Source organism: Megascapheus bottae, chromosome 8, assembly GCF_031878675.1.
Source record: "Megascapheus bottae isolate mThoBot1 chromosome 8, mThoBot2.hap1, whole genome shotgun sequence".
NCBI classification, from domain to species: Eukaryota; Metazoa; Chordata; class Mammalia; order Rodentia; family Geomyidae; genus Megascapheus; species Megascapheus bottae.
The window spans coordinates 13,780,391-13,797,691 of NC_143516.1; the positions used below are offsets into that span (position 1 = coordinate 13,780,391).

At 41.2% G+C, this 17,301-nt stretch overlaps 1 protein-coding gene across 1 annotated transcript in view; it reads left to right on the plus strand.

Moving 5' to 3' along the window:
* Positions 1–209: 209 nt before the first annotated feature.
* The window catches only part of Epm2a (EPM2A glucan phosphatase, laforin), a 46,779-nt gene continuing 29,687 nt past the window's right edge, over positions 210–17,301 (plus strand). Inside the window, exons 1-2 of the mRNA XM_090338003.1 lie at positions 210–579; positions 15,643–15,817. Of these exons, the coding sequence (XP_090194129.1) occupies positions 273–579; positions 15,643–15,817 (482 nt within the window). The 5' untranslated portion in view covers positions 210–272. The remainder of the gene's footprint in view (positions 580–15,642; positions 15,818–17,301) is intronic.

The following is a 17,301-nucleotide window of genomic DNA, read 5'->3' on the forward strand; positions in this document are numbered from 1 at the left end:
TGATGCGACCAGAGGCCACGGGTGGCACCGCTGACCACTTCCCGCAGCCTCACGCCGCGACTGGCCGTGGCCTGCGCTCCGGGCCCGCGTGATGCCACCCCAAAAAGGCGCGGAGCCGCCCGCGTCCCCGCAGTCGCCCCGGCCTCCGCCTCCTCCTCCGCCGCCGCCGCCATCCAATCGCCGCGGCCGCCCGGCGCCCGGGCCTAGTGGCCCGGCCTCGGGGACGCCGCGCGCGGTGGCCCCGCCGTCGCCGCCGGCCGCCGCCTACCGCCATGCGGTTCCGCTTCGGGGTGGTGGTGCCGCCCGCCGTGGCTGGCGCCGGGCCGGAGCTGCTGATCGTGGGGTCGCGGGCCGAGTTGGGGTGCTGGGAGCCGCGCGGCGCGGTGCGCATGAGGCCGGCGGGCACGGCGGCGGGCGCGGGGGCGCTGGCGCTGCCGGAGCCGGGCCTGTGGCTCGGGGAGGTGGAGCTGCGGCCCGCGCCCGAGGAGGGGGCGCCGGAGCGGGCGGAGCCGGGCCGCGTGGACACCTTCTGGTACAAGTTCTTGAAGCGCGAGCCGGGAGGAGAGCTCGCCTGGGAAGGTACGGGCCCGGCGCCGCCCCGAGCCGCCCTCCAGTCCGCCCCGCCTGGGCCGCGCGGGCCCGGGACGCCGGCCGCGGCCGAGCCTCGGTCTCCCCGCCGAGGCGTCGCTGCGCCCTCGCGTCGCGGGTCACTCCCCTTGCCCTCCCCGCCGCCCCATCTCTGCACCCACCGAGTTTCCTGGGCGCCATTGTGGCTGCCGGGCCTGAATCGCGGGTCGCTTCCCTTGGTCACCCCCTGTCTCCCCCCGACACACACTCCGCTGGCCTCGCGGTCCCTTTGCCTGTAATCCCCGCCCCATCCCTGTATCCCCCCCTTCCCGCTCCGGGGGTGCCCGCCCCCCCACAGTGTCCCCTAGATTCTTGGAGCCCTTCATTCACCCAGGTTCCCCAGAATCTTATTCTGAAAATCGTTGCAAGCCCCAGACTTCATTGTCCACTTAGTGTATAGATGTTCTTCTTCTTCGATTATTGACAGGGGGAAAATGTTTTCCTAGCAATGGAAGAATAGACACATGCGCTGATTTCTTAAGAATAGGAAAGTAGTAACACTGGTTGTAAAGACATACGAATCTACAAGCAGTGTCTCCCTCCACGCTTCGCACACGCTGCCTGCACAAGCTGCCTTCCCCACCCCAAACTGTACAATATGTCATGCAGAATCTTGCATTGTGGATGCCTTGCAGTGTCACGACAAGCGCTTTCCTTTTATATGGAAAAGGAAAAAAAAAAAAAAAGGAAAGATTCTGCCTCAGCGTGGCCAGGGGACTTGAAGGATCAGAAGGGAGTTGGGTGTTTCCAGGTGTCCGGGGTTTTGAGTGGTGCTGGCTAGATTGGAAGTCCCGCAGTGTCGCATTGTCTTTGCGCATTTGAGAGTGTTCTGTTGGATAGATCCTGTGAAGTGAGATTGATAGGTCCAGATATGTAGCCAGATAAGACCCTGACGAAGCGATAGCCATGCATCGTGGCTCAGTGTGTAAGTTGGAAAAGATAGGAGACTAGGGTTGTGATTCAATGCAGCTGAAAGCATGAGTGTCTCCTGAGAAGTTCATATGAGAGGAAAATGGACGACTGTGTAGACCCGTAAAGAATTCACAAAAATGAAGGAGTGCGCTGCAATATGTTCCAGCCTGGTCTTGGTTTCTCTTTTTGGACCCAACTGGGTTTTGTCTTGGTATTTATTATCATTTTCATTCCAGGTGTCATACTTATTGGTAGCACAGAATTGTTTTTCATAATCAAATGCGACTTGCTCATTTTTATAAAAATGTTACTTTACCCAGGCCCTCTCTCTCTCTCTTTTTTTTTTTTTGTCATGAGGCTTGCAAGGCTACCTCTCTACCCTTGAGCCAAGCCCCACTTCCCGTTTTCTAGAGGTTAATTGGAGATAAGAGTCTCAGGACCTTTTGTGCCCAGACTGGCTTTGAACCTTGATCCTCAGATTTCAGCCTCCAGGGTGCCCGGCTATCTCCTCCTAAAGCTCTAGTAATTTGCTTATATTGCTTTTTCTTGATGTACTCACTTTGTGTTTAGATAGTTACATGTAAGTTCTATGTAACTTAAAGAAAATTGCAATTAGGCAGTATCTATTGACATCTAGTGGATACACACAAAATTAACCCCGGTTAGAAATGTGAGGAGCTCTGCTTTAGCTCACCCTCTCCTCCCTCTTGATTTTGGTATTCTTATTTTAAATTACATAAATATAGATGACTGTTGATATTCTATTATGTAGAAAAATCATTAATGTAGTTCTCGTATGAAGAAAATTGCCCCAAATAAGAGATAATAAAAATAACTGCCATCACTGCAAAGATTAAACTGCTTAATGAATGAACTTGGTTTACTCAGATAGGACATATACTAATTTAAAAAGGATGAATGTGTTATGTGTTCCATAGAGCTGGCTCTTATTATTGTACCAGAAACCAAATTGTAAAATTAAATTAAAGAAGGAGAAATACAAATCTATGATACAGAAACCATCATTGAAAGGGGAGGGGTAAAAACCCTCCCATTTCGTCTCTATAAAGCAGGCCTTTTACATAAAATGAGAGCAGACTTTACTTCCTACTTGGACTAACATGTTTTTCTACAACTTCATCCTCAACTTTCTGTAAATTACTTTAACCAAAGAATTACAGGGAACTTGCAACATTTCCTGCTTCATTGCTCTATTTGCAGAGGTGAAGTTGCTCAGCTCTTGAAGACAGTTTGGGGTTGAGTTGGAATTCTTCTCCTGTGTTTCATTGATCTGTATCTTCCTGAGCATAGCTATGAAGACCATGGGAGATTTTCTTTTAAAGAAAAATCGAATACCTGTATGCATTGTGTTGTGTTGAGTATAGGTTGTTGAATTGCTGAGAACCTCATTTTGTTGATTGTATTCTCAAATAACTTTTAAGAAATGAAAGGTGGTACCTGAGTCCCTAGAAGTCTTCAGTGGCTTTGTGCTGCCCTCAGGATTGGTCAGTCCTTTATGGAGTGTATTGTGCACTCATCTCAGAGTACTTTCCCTGTTACATTGGCTTTGCCTCAGTACTGACAAGTATTCATTGTGGCTGGTAATTCTAATGTCAAACTAAGCCTCTTCTTGGTGGTCAACTTGTTCTGTCATGCTCTGCCTCTCTCTTTAGAAGCTTTCATATTTTTTTCCCTTATCTTAGAAGGATGCATCTCACAATCATTAGTTAGTGTTACTGACACTCACTTGTGTCTTTTAATTCCAGGAGTTATTTCCTTTAGCTGAAGCTTTCATCATTTCTTTGATTATTTCTTTTCTTTCTCTGTTGTCTCCCCCCACCTTTTGGGTATATGTTAGTATATGTTATACTTTCTGCTTATATGTGGAATGCCTTTAAGCTTTTCTCTCTTATTTCTCATTCATTGTGTTTGTATACATTTCTGAGATATTTATTTGCCTTTTATTTTACATGTATACACGTGTTGTGTTGTATATATATGTATGTATGTGGATATATACATATATCATAAATAGACATTATGAAGAGACTTAAGCAGACATCTCAGAGTTGACTGCAGCTATCATCTCCAACTCCCTTGACCACAGTAGGGCCTTTCCCCCTGGCTGGGGAGCATACTGACTTTTCGTGGCCCTTGGGGAAGGCTTATGTAGAGGAAGGAGGTGGGAAATCTTTCCACAGACTCTGTCTTCTCTAGTCTGATGTATGTTTATTTGTAGGTCTCCTTGCTTTGGGCAGTAATGAGGATTGAACTTAAGACCTACTAAGCAGGTGTCCTATCCCTGCAGCCACACCCCATCCTTCCCTAATTACCTCACTTTTTTCATACACCTGTTTGCTTTTCTCACACCTAGAAGTACAGCCCCAAATCATATTGGTGATAGTGGCATGGATTCTTTAGTAATAGAAACTGAATGTGAATCAGTCTAAGAAAAGAATGAAGTCCTACCACCTACAAAAGGTGGGAATTTAGACAATTTTTATTTTCTCATATTTACTCTGTAGCTTTTGCTCTCTCCATCACCTGGGCTTCATTTTCTCAGTCTGTGTGCATCCACTCAGCCAGACTTCCCCATAGAGCACTCATGCGTATATGGTTTAATCCGGAGAAGAAAAATATAAGTACTCCTCTTCCTTTTATGTATTGAACTGCCCAAAAGTATTGTGCTTGGCAATTTCCACTACACATGTTACTCAAAACTTTGCTTCTTGAACAAAATTAGGGTCCTGACTGCCAAGAATAATGAAAACAGTAGATCTTAGGTGGTTGAAACATTACAGCATTTTGAAGGAAAATCAAGCACGCTATTTGTATATTTATTATATATATATTTCTGCCATTCTGTGAGCATAGGGGCTGTGTGTGTGTAACTTGTCTTTTCATTATACTTTTGTGACAAAGAATTTCTCATTGTTTATTTTTAAAGCATTTTTACACACATCTGAATATGTTACATATCTTTGTATAGACAGAAATATGTGTGTATTCAGGATAATATATTACCTTGAATTTTGTCTAGCGAAAACCAAAGAGAACTAGAAGGATTTATAAGAAACTGTCTTCTTTGTTTAGTTTCAAAGGCTCCATACTGCTTCTCCAAGAAGAGAGAATTATTAGGCCAACCAGCCATGATGGCTCATATGTGGTAGGGAGAGTGGGTGGATATTTCAGGATACAAAGCTGACACTCAGCAAGTGTGTGAGACTCTTAAAAATAATCAAAACAGCCGGGCGTAGTGGTTCATGCGTGTAATCCTAGCTACTCAGGAAGCTGAGATCAGAGGATCATGGTTCAAATCCAGGCACAAAAGGACCTGAAACTCTTATCTCCAATTAACCCCTAGAAAATGGGAAGTAGGGCTTGGCTCAAGGGTAGGGTGGTAACCTTGAGCTAAAGAGCTCAGGATCAGTGCCCAGGCTGAGTTCAAACCCCATGACCCACAAAAAAAAAATTGAAACATAAAGGACTGGAGCATATCTAAGGTGTCTAGCAAATATGAAGCTCTACTCAAACAAACAATAAAACCCAAACTATAGAAGAGAATTACCATAGTTTTATCAGTTATTGCTAATGTTTCTGAATATTGTAATTGTAGATTTCAGGAAGTATTTGTACCTTAAGGAAAAGCTAATTTCCTGTTGCAAAATAACAACCTCTTCCCATCTCCATTGATTTCAATCAGTAGAGATCTATTTGATGGGTGCTGCAACTATTTAGCACAATTCTAGAATTGAAATCATGTAGACTCTCATACATGGAAAAGTAGATTTAGGGTTACACTGTTGTCATTCTAGATTTGGTAGTATTTGAATATTGGCCTTGGTAAAGGTAATTCTGAGTTTTGTGTGAGAATACATTGGCTTAGGTCATTACTTTAACATGCATTAGTTCAGAATAATATGAAAAAAGTGAAGTTAATATAGAATATTATCAATGGAATTAAAACATTTTATATATAAATATTGAATATTTCATTACTGGTTGGTTTATGTTTATTAGTTTTTGATGTTTTTTCACATTTCCTCTGTAAAGTAAAATATCTCATAAGAAGAATATTTATTTCAACATTATATTGCCCAAAAGCTGAATATATTTCTACCCTCTATCTCCTCTTCTTCATTGTACGCCTGTGTCATGGAGTTTATCAAATGAGATAATCATAAAGAATTGTATAAGAACATCAACTTTTGGAAAGGCATTTGAAAAAAGAAAACGTGACAATGAAAACACACATGTGTGTCCTATTGAATAGGACACAAATCCCATGTGAATTTTAGAGAACAAAACCCCAGACTATCAAGATTTTCATGGTAATAAGGTAGTGGTTTTCGGCTGTGTTTCCCAGGCTACTTGACTGTGTTTGAGACATTGTGGTTACGTCAGAGTCTCAGTTGATCCCCTGTGAAATGCTATGTTTGGATAGGAACAGAGGTGTCATGGGAAACTGAGAAGGGTCATGTGATGTGAACTGGTGTTTCTTTGCTATTAGTCATAGGACTCCATCATGTCATTTGATCCATATCTCTAGACTCAGAAAAGAAGTATTAACACTTCTGTATATTCAACTGGATTTTTAAAGGAATAATATGTTTGAAAGCACTTTGAAAATTAGTCAGTTCTGTTATTCTACTTAAAAGTGATAGGAAATTTGTAATGTTTCAAATATGAAAATGTCTCTACATTTTAGTTCCACTAGGTGGCAGCATGTCATTTTACTATTTTTACAATGGGTTTGCGATCTCAGGAAAGAATTCAATATTTTACATGTGGAACACTCTCTTTCCACCCCTCTCTCCTTCCTCATCCCACATGCAAACAATTCTAAAAAAATTCTCATTTACTTAAAAACATTTTAATGTGAGGACAATCTTAAAACAGCAATTCTAGAACTTCTCCATATTTTTTTAAATGAGGTCTGTTAATTACTTTTCTGTGATTTTTGATATAGAAGTGTGAAATTAGTTAAAGCATAGCACTGCTCTTTATGAGTGCTTAACAATTAATTTTTCAATAAACTCATGTGGGCATTTTAGACTATGCCTCCTACATACTAGCCTTCCGTGTGCTATAAAGCCATCATATTATTGTAATTCTGAATCTTTTGATGATGATGCTTTAAGAAATGCTTTATCCTGATTCTGACACATTGTTAGAATCTTACAGAATTTCTCTACAAAATGAATTCAACAGTGCAAATACCTTGCTGACTCCCACTGATACTAAACTTCAGCGCAAGGTAGCATGTTCTTGTCCTGTTTCAAAGAAAGTCAGAATTATTCAGTTGTGTAGTGGATCACTAGTGTACAGTTGTAAAGGAATAATCTAAGTCATTTTTAAGCTACCCTAGGAACCATATCCTGTAGAAGTGAAATTATGTTTTGAAAAATTAGGCTATTTTAAATTGTTTATTAAACTAGACTCAAATACATAGGACATCTTTATTTTGAAATGACTAAAACTTGGTAGGAATTTTAATTGCTGTGTGTTAAGTAGACTTTTAAAAATATTTTAAGGGAGGCAAAAAGTTATTTTATCTTAAAACATCTTATAGTAAATTGATACAGTGCTGACAATTTCATGCTTTCCAAGTTGAAGTCATAAGCCATGTTTCCTGACTTAAAATGTCTAAAATGATGATAAGTTTTGGATTGTATTAGCCTGCGTATTTAAAACAAGTTTTTTTTTTTTTTTTTTTGACGAAGATGATTCAAGTTCCTGACTTACTCAGGTACTTAGGAACTACATAAAGTGAAAACCTCTGATGGTTCACCATCTTTTCTTATTTCTGCTACAGGTTTAAAAACTGGGTCTGAAATCTTACCTGATATGATATCAATCCAATTTGTTCAGGAGGATCTTACATTGTGAGAGTATCTTAGTTTCAACAAAGGGTATTTGAGAAGTGTCATGACTTTCGTTTTTGTATACAAATTAGAAAAGGACACAGGCTGGTTAATTAATTAGTGAGGATGATTTATTGCAACTTGAGCAGCTGGACTGTGCAACATGTGCACCGAAGACTCAGGAAGCAGAATTGCTAATTTTCCAAAGAGGGGAATTGGAATGAGGGAGAGTTGGTATCTTGATTGAGAGAAGCAGCATTCAAAATATATCCCAATGACTAAACCTAGAAGAATAATTAACAAGTTATTTCAGGTAAATAGGAAACAAGATTATGGTTGTCAAAGAGAAGGGGAAATATTTTGGAGTTTCACAGGGGAAAGTGTGCATGGTTTAGGAAAGGATTGGTCAGAGTCCGAAACCAGGTGAGTGATGGGAAAATCAGAAATCTTACATTGGGAATACATGATCCACATGATTAAGGTTATTATATCAGCTTGAACAAAACTTAGTTAAAACTATTTGAGCATGTTTTAATGTTGCAGCTGTTTTATGCATCAGCGCATCTGTTTTGCACACAGATTACAAAGATTGCAAAATGTAAGGCAGGCATAGTACTTGAGTCATTGAGTTACTCAGCACCAACTGTGATAGTCCCTGTGTTAAATCTTTTGAAATAGATTATCGAATTGAATTCTCCCACAACTCTATGAAATAGATCCTACTGTTAGCCTTGTTTTTTTCCAAAAACATGAAAACAGCCACAGGTTGCCTAAGTGATTGTTCTCATTCCTGTGTACAAACTGCAAGTAATACAGTCAGCCTTCTGCATGTGTGAATTCTACATCTGTGAATTCAATCAGCCTTGGATCAAAACTATTTGGGAAAAAAAAAGAAGAGTTGCATCTGTACTGAATGTATACAGACTGTTTAAGAAATGTAACTCCCTAAATGATATAGTACAACTATATAGTCCGCACATCACATTAGGCAGTATATGTGACCTAGAGGTGGTTTAAAGTGTCCAGGAACTTGGCTTAGGTTACATGCACATATCGTGCCATGGTATCCCCACACATGAGAAGCTATGACTGTGTAACATGGATTGGACTTCGAGTCTGAATTCTGGGGCTGTGCATGTGCCTGCTATAATCCACTGCCTTCCAGAAGAGACCTTCAACAGAGGGTGGTCACCTGCATTACATGGTAGTAGATGGGGGAGAGGGGCAGAGGGGGGAGAGAGAGAGAGGGAGGGAGGGATGGAGGGAGAGAGAGAGAGAGAGAGAGAGAGAGAGAGAGAGAGAGAGAGAGAGAGAGAGAGAGAGAGAGAGAGAGAGATTAATATTAGCAGTTAAGGTCGCTTGGTGGTGTGCTGAGGGCAGCTGTTGGCAGTCTCTCATGAGTGAGCAGGGAAGGAGGAAGTTGGGTGAGGGCAGGCCAAGAGAAAGTTGGAGGCAAGTAGAGATAGTGTGCTAACACACTGGAGCTCTCAGAGAGGTTGTGGGGAGGGCGGTTTAAGGCTTGTATCAGGAAGAGGAGGTAGCTCAGTATAACAAGGAGGCTATAATAAAAACACCTTCAGGAAGTAGAGCCAGATTTCCTGTTTCTCTTTCCTTCTGTCTTTGCAAGTCTTAAGAGGGTTTTCGTTGTTTTGTTTGGTCCTTGGGCCTCAGGCTTGCTAGGCAGGTACTCATCCACTTGAACCACACTCCCCAGGCTTTCAATGTTTTAAACAGTATATTACAACACTGCTTCTTGTATGGTTGATTAATTTAGCTTTTATGGTTGATTAATCCTATCCAATTAAAGATGTGATACATTGGGTTCTTGGAATGAAGTCAGGCTCGGCGTTGTAATCCCTCAGGAATATGATTTATGCCCTAAACGTTTTTGTAATGGAGAAAGATGATGTTTTCCAGCCTATCCATTGTCATCAGTGGCCTAAGTAGCAATTTGTTCCTCGGTGTTCTCAACTAGCAGAACACCCATTTGTCCCATCAGTGGCCCGATCAATCATTTTAACTCTAAGCAGTTTCTTTATTCCGCTTGGCTAGCAATTGATCTCCCGATATCTAGGTGGCAAGAGCTGGGTATTTTTTTTTTTCTTGCCAGTCCTGGGCTTGAGCTCAGGGCCTGAGCACTGTCCTTGGAGGCTTTCTCAAGGCTAGAGCTCTACCACTTGAGCCTCAGCACCACTTCCGGCTTTTTTCTATGTATGTGGTACCGAGGAATCGAACCCGGGTCTTCATGCATGCTAGGCAAGCACTCTACCACTAGGCCAAACTCCCGGCCAAGAGCTGGGTGTTCTTTTGGGTGAGAATTCCAGGAGAGCATTCGCTGTTCTCATATAGTGGGGCATACACAGGTGGCCTGGCCTTCTTCCTTCTTATGACAAGCACTCCACACAGGATGTCTGGTGGGTAGGGTCAGCCTCGGAATATGAGGTGTGACAAGGCCTGGCAAACACCCAAGTCCAGACCTGGAGGACGGCATAGCTCAGCATGACAGGGAACTTGGTCTGGACTGCTCCGAGGCTGTCTGACTTCCCTTCCTCATTCTGTGACACAAACATACTGGTTTAAGTTGACATTACTCAAATATTTTTTTTCTTAAAACCAGATACAGTGCATAGAGGAACAAATCCTTGAGTTGTTTCTTACATGCATGTGCTTTACATTTACAGCAAATTCCAGGATATGGTCATGAGATTTGTCCTTCTGAGAAATATGCCTTAGATAATTCCCTTCCCTTCCCTTCCCTTCCCTCCCTCCCTCCCTCCCTCCCTGCTTTTCTGCTCTCTCTGTCTCTGTGTCTGTCTGTCTGTCTGTCTCTCTCTCTCTCTCTCTCTCTGGTTGATCATGGGGCTTGAACTCTGGGCCTGGGCGTTATTCCTGAGCTCTTCAGCTTAAGGCTACCACTCTACCCTTGGATCTACAGCACCACTTCCCATTTTGTAGTGGTTAAAGAGTCTCATGGACTTTAGTGCCTAGGCTGGTTTTGAACTGGGATCCTCATATGTCAGCCTCCTGAGTAGCTAGGATTATAGGCGTAATCCTCTGTGTCCAGCGGCCTCTCTCCACCCCCTTCTCTCTCTCCCTCCCTCCCTCCCTCTCCCTCTCCCTCTCCTTTTCCCTCTTCTCCCTCTGTCTCCTTTCCTTCCTTCCTCCCTCCCTCCTTCTCTCTATTTCTGTCTGTCTTCTGTCTCTGTCTCTGTCTCTCTGTCTCTCTCTGCCTCTCTCTCTCTCTCTTTGTCTCTGTCTGTCTGTCTCTCTGTCTCTCTCATTGTGGGACTTTAATCCAGTGCCTGGGTGCTGTCCCTGAGCTCTTTCAGTCAAGGCCAGTGCTCTTATCACTTTAAGCCACAACCCCACTTCTGGTTTTCTGGTGGTTAATTGGAGATAACAGTCTCATGGACTTTCCTGCTCAGGTTGGCTCAGCTCTAAGCCTTCTGGGTTACAGATTTGAGCCACCAGTGCCCAGCAGTAATTTATTTGACCATCATGGAGTGTCAGCACAGAAGCCAAGAGGGCTACCTCATCATGAAGTGGTATCATCTTACTGATCACCTTCACACAGGCAATACATCATTACTGAAATGTTACCCGACTCTGTCTCCCCAATTAATATGTTAAGTAAGAACTTAACACAGCCTATAACATCTCAGTAAAAGGAGTTCAAACAATTTGACTTATCATTTTCAGGAACATTTAGTCTTTGAAATTTTGTTTGACTCTCTCATCGCCTCTTTCAATGAGATATACAGTTCTGGTTTACTTCCCATAATTAGGTTGAGGCCTATATGATATTCACATCCATTGCATATAAAATATTCATAAAATATTTTGACAAGAAAGAAACCGATGCCATGAAAGATATTTTTTTCACAGAAGAACTTGATCAGTTTAAGGGAACATTTTATTAAGCTATTCAGGCCACATTGTAGGAAATCTTAATTGAAGGGATATTCGATCTTGACTATGCCTTATAGGTCCTTGTAGTAAAGCACCAGTCCTCAAGGAGGCATTGTGAGGTGGGGAAAATCTTTAGGGGGGGTCTCACAGGAACCCTCAAGCCCTGAGGCGTCAGTGCAATGTTGTGAGACTGGGATCTTGTTCTAACTCTCATTGTTTGCTTCCTGGCTTATGAGCTGAGTCATACAATCTCTTCCTTCGCCCAAAGCAATGGATTCATTCACTCATCTTGGGCTGGAACCCCCAAAGCCTGTCTTTTCTCTTTTTTATTTCCTAGTTATGGGGCTTGAATGAGGGGCCTGAGCACTGTCCTTGGATTTTTCTCAAGACTAGAGCTCTACCACTTGAGTCACAGCACCACTTCCAGCTTTTTTCCTATGTTTGTGGTTCCCAGGGATTGAACCCAGGTCTTTGTGCATGCTAGGCAAGCACTCTACCACTGGGCCACACTCCTGGACCTTGTTTTCTCTTTATACATTAACTGTCTCAGTTATTTTGTAACTGGGACCGGAAGGTGATTAGCCTATATGACTTCTTTAAATAATGATTAAAGAAGGGAATAGAAGTCCTGTACTTTTCGAAGCATGGAATCCAGTGAAGGGCATGGACTTGTCACAGGAGCACCCTGGAGTTCCAGGGTGGTCACAACCTTCACCTAAATTTGTTCTTATCCATGTTCTACCCTAAACAGAAACCATTCATACATTGTTGCACTATTTGTTATGTGCCTGAAGTAGACATCACTGTTAATCACAGCTTAGGATCTGTGCCCCTATTCTCAGGCATTCATGCATCTTTCTTCAATGAACTCCATTTTCAGTCTTCTTTATCCAAGAAGAACATCAAGATTTTCTTTCCCAGAGATCCAGTTGCCCCTTAGCATGCCCTTTGACATAGCATTTTTAGCCACCATACATTGAAAACAACATTTGAGGTGAAGACTATTTACAACCTCTGCTAATTCTCTTCAGGAAAGAATTACTGAAGTTTATTTTTTCTCCAAGTTCCTTGTTATTCCCTTAGCACATTGCTGTCTTTTATCTATTTTTTTTTTTTTTGCCAGTCCTGGGCTTGAGCTCAGGGCCTGAGCACTGTCCTTGGACTTTCTCAAGGCTAGAGCTCTACCACTTGAGCCTCAGCACCACTTCCAGCTTTTTGCTATGTATGTAGTACTGAGGAATGGAACCCGGGTCTTTGTGCAGGCTAGGCAAGCACTCTACCACTAGGCCAAACTCCCGGCCCCTTCTTAGCACATTTCTTTAACTTAGCTTGATAAATGTCTGTACTGTCCTCATGTCTTTCTTTACTCATGGACATTTTCCCTTGTAATATGTACTGTTTTGTGTAGCTTGGAAGTGGTTAAAAATATTTTCTTAAAATTCTATGCTACACCTGATCCAGGTTTCTTGAGGAGTTGTCTTTTGAAGTCCTTCTCTGGAGGCATAACTGTAAGTGAATCCAAACCTGAAAGGTACTTATTCCTACTGCTCTTTACGTCACCTCAAACTTACCTCTGAGAGGACCAGTGTGTCTCGATGGCTGCTGAACCACCATCTCATATGAATAAGCCTAAGTTTCATTATTAACGAGGACAACTGAGTCTAGGCCTATGACATATAGAGCATGTGTCCACTAACCTGACATTCTATCAACTAAAACCAAATGGTTCTCCACTCTATGGCTCACTTGTGACTAGAGGTAAATTCTCAAGTACAAATACACAAAAAAGGCTCAGATATCCCATATTTCAACGTCCTTCCTTCTCTCCCTCCCTCCCGTTCTCCCTTCCTCCCTCCCTTCCTTCCTTCATATTGCTTTTCTTTATGATTCATCCGTGTCCTTATCTCAAATGTCATTCAATCTCAGATGACTCATAATTGTATTTTTAGCTCAGGTTTCTTCTGATCTGAGTGCCAAACCATTAACTCCAGCTCAATTTGACATCTTCTTTTGTATATCTAAAAATAAACAAAGTTAGCACTTGTAACTCAACATTCTAAACCCAGTTTCTTTCAGATTTTGCATCTTAGTAGATGGCCCCCACTCTACATTGAAGGTATATTCACTAGAAGTTTGGGAATTCTTATTAATCCCTTTTCCTTTTCATTTTCTCTATTTTATTATGATTATTGAACTTTATTTTTTCTCCAAGTTCTTTTTTTTTTTTTACTAACCGAGTCCTGTACCCTTCCCCTTCTGAATCTACCTTCCATTTCCACCTGCGAATTTTCCTCCTCTTCTACTAATGATCACATAGTAGTTTACTAAGTAGACTCCTTTTCCTGTCTCGTTATTTTTCAACCAATTGATCCCACTTTGGAACCAGAGTCTTTTTCAAAATGTTTGGCTATACTGGCTTAAAGTACTAAAGAATTTTAAAACCGCTCTTATAACAAATATTTAAATCCTCATGACTACCAAAAGATTTTATAAAAGAATAAACTTATGTAATTTACAGTATTTTTCTATTAAATGCCATTGACATCAACATGCATCTATATTCTTGCTACTAGTTCTATTGAACATAAATATCAGGTGTGTTGCTATCATCTATTAAATATCAAGGTTAATGGAGAGGCAGTGCAGCCATTAAGGGAATAGAGGTGTCTAATCTAGGAAGATTAGTAATGATTTATTAAATGAGTCATTGTGATTTCCAGCTGATGGAAAGGGGGTTATTTTCCAGAGAACCACCTAATAATTTAGAGGTTTTTTTTTTCCCCTTAGATTTTATATTATGGAGCTTTAAGCTACTTTGTAAGAATGAGCACCTAGCAAATAATTTATTTAGTTTTTGTAGTCATAACAAATTAATTCCTATAAACCAGTATGACATTTATTTTGCTTATATAGTTTTTTTATATTACATGACAGGTGCATGATTTAAGGAAAAGAATAATTTGCAACAAAATAATCACATAAGTTTTTTTTCTTCGTTGTGGAGCTTGAACTCTGGGCCTGGGTGCTGTCCCTGAGCTTTTCATCTCAAGGCTACTGCCCTACCCCTTGAGCCACTTTGTATTTTCTAGTGGTTAATTGGAGATAAAGTCTCATGGACTTTGTTGTCCGGGCTGGCTTGAACTGTGATCCTTAGATCTTAGTCTGCTGAGTAGCTAGGATTACAGGTGTGAGCCACCATTCCCGGCTTCACATAAGTTTTACTAAAAAATAATGAATGATCAACTTCATATTAATGAAGGATTTTTTTGGGGGGGAGAGTCATGGAGCTTGAACACTGGCCTGGACACTCTCCCTGAGAGAGCGCCCTGCAAATGAAGCATTTTTCTTTTCAATCTCTTCTCCCTTCCCTAACCCTTCCTACTCTCCTCTACCATTTCCCTCTACCTTTGTTTTTTTTTTATTGTGTGTTATATATTTAACTTAAAAGCAATAGAAATATGTTGTAATTGTGAATACAGGGATCCAAGCTCAAGGCTCTAGCAGCTTCCATATCTAGTGAAGGCACACTGTGGCTCAGAGATGGTGCCTCTTGTATCTGTTTATGGGAGAAGGGACCACGCAGTATCTGTGTACCTCTTTTAAAGTAGCCCCCTTGTGAAGCCTTCTCCTGCCATGCCCCAGTTGTCTCCCAAAGGTTCTACTTAGTGCTGTAGCCTTAGGGGTTTGGATTTCAGCATATATATTTTTGGGGTGGGGCAGGAGGCTATGACATGAATGTTCAGAGCATAGTATCTAGTGTTGTTGATTCAGGGCAGAACAAAGTAGGTAAGTAATGTTTTAGAGACATATTGTTCTGTCTCTGTCTCTTTTTCTCCCCGGCCCTGGAAGGAAGATGCCATGTTTTTATATATGTGATACAGGCAGAGAGGAGCATGAAACTACTAGGTGCTTGAAAAGTAGGTGGCTATGGAAAACAACTCACTACTCACTCTGTGCTTATTTGGTGGCCTTAGAAAATCTAGTAAGGGTTTAGTTTATTTATAAGTGATAATAAGCCATATTTTACCTGCTGGGCTCTTAAGGCATAGAAAAGTACCATGAAATTCTGAAGGAGTTAATCCTTTTTTTTTTTTTTTCTTAAAGGGTGTATGTACTCTAAGGGACCACAGAATCCTCTGATTTTCTTAAGTGACTGTTTGCAAATTCCTGCTGTTCTCCCTCTCAGCTATTTATGTTTATCTGGAAATGTGTAGACTCAGTGGCTCTGCATTGATTTTCATCTGACTGTTTATTTTGTGTGAGACACCTGCGGGTTGTTGGGGTGGACTGTTCACCTAACTGTCCTGTGTGTCCTTTCTTCTTGTCCCAGGCAATGGGCCTCATCATGACCGATGCTGTATTTACAATGAAGACAACGTGGTGGATGGTGTTTATTGTCTTCCAATAGGACACTGGATTGAGGCTACTGGGCACACTGATGAGATGAAACACACTACAGACTTCTATTTTAATATCGCGGGCCACCATGCCATGCACTATTCAAGGTAAAAATAGCGCCATGGTGATAAGTTAAAAGTAGAACAAGAGGTAACATTAGGACAAGGGAATATCTACTGTGTTGAAAATGACAGTGGCTCCTTTTGGGGGAGGGAGGCTCTACAGCTCTTCAGTGATTTGAGGAGACAAGACCGTGAGTCAGGGTGTAAGCTCTTTGGTTCTAGCTGTGGAAAATGCTTTAAAAATTAGATTCTGTGCATTAGATATGTATGTTCTTTTTTTTTGCTTTTTTTCTTTTTTTAAATATTTTTTATTGTAATTAATAAAAGGGTTACATGATATTTGCCAGATAGAAGGTGCATTAATTCGCATACATTGATACACTTTCACATGTCTTGGTCCCCATTACCCTCTCTCCTCATCCCCCTATCTGGGTTTTCCCCCCTTCCCTATCCAATTTTTTGACAGAGTAGTAACCACTAATCTATTTTGATAGAGTGAATTAAAAATAGTTGGGAGTCCTTTCAATTAGCTTCATAGGGACCTCCAGGATATTGAAACAAAAGCCATATAATGAATGATTGTTGTCCTTAATGTACTGTTATCTCTCATCTCTTTTGCTGTCCCTTGGTTATCTTATATTGTTACAGTATTTCACTTTGTTATCTGATATACTGGATATATTTGTATTTGGTTATTTGAAATTGGATAGGGAGGGGGGAAAACAAGATGAGGGGTGTGGGGGGGAGGGAAATGGGGACCATGACATGTGAAAGGGTATCAATGTATGTGAATTAATGCACCTTCTATCTGGAAAATATCATGTAACCCTTTTATTAATTACAATAAAAATATATAAAAAATAGTTGGGAATTTGGCCTACGGGTAGAGTGCCTGCCTAGCGAGCACAAAGACTTGGGTTCGATTCCTCAGTACCCCATACCTAGAAAAAGCCAGAAATGGTGCCGTGGCTCAAGTGGTAGAGCTCTAGCCTTGAGAAAGTCCAAAGACAGTACTTAGGCCCTGAGCTCTAAGTCATGGGACTGGAAAAAAAATAAATAAAAATTAAAAAATGAAAATGCACTGAAAGTATTCCAAATGAGCATTTGTATCAAGTATGGTACTGACCAACAATAAAATACGAATTGGTGTATCCTTACAAGAATTTATTCAACTGACTGTGTGGAAAGCAAGCCATATGATTCAGGTGTGGTTATTTCCTTTATCATTTATTAATGTTTGTATGTATTTGTTCATTTAAGCAATGTATACCATAATCAAGATATCAAAGAGGATACTAGATGGAAAATAGAGCTTATGGCACTTCCTTCATTCCTACTCATCAGATGTAATTATTTTATATTACTTTATGCTTGGCTTTCCTGGAATCTGAAATAAGATGTTGCTAATTCACTTGTTAATATATTAATGTAAGATTAGCTATTGACTGCCCTCTATAAGACATGTGAGAACTTCAACTATTTGTCCTTCCTATCTGTTTCAATCTCTACCAGATGGTACAAAAATTTTT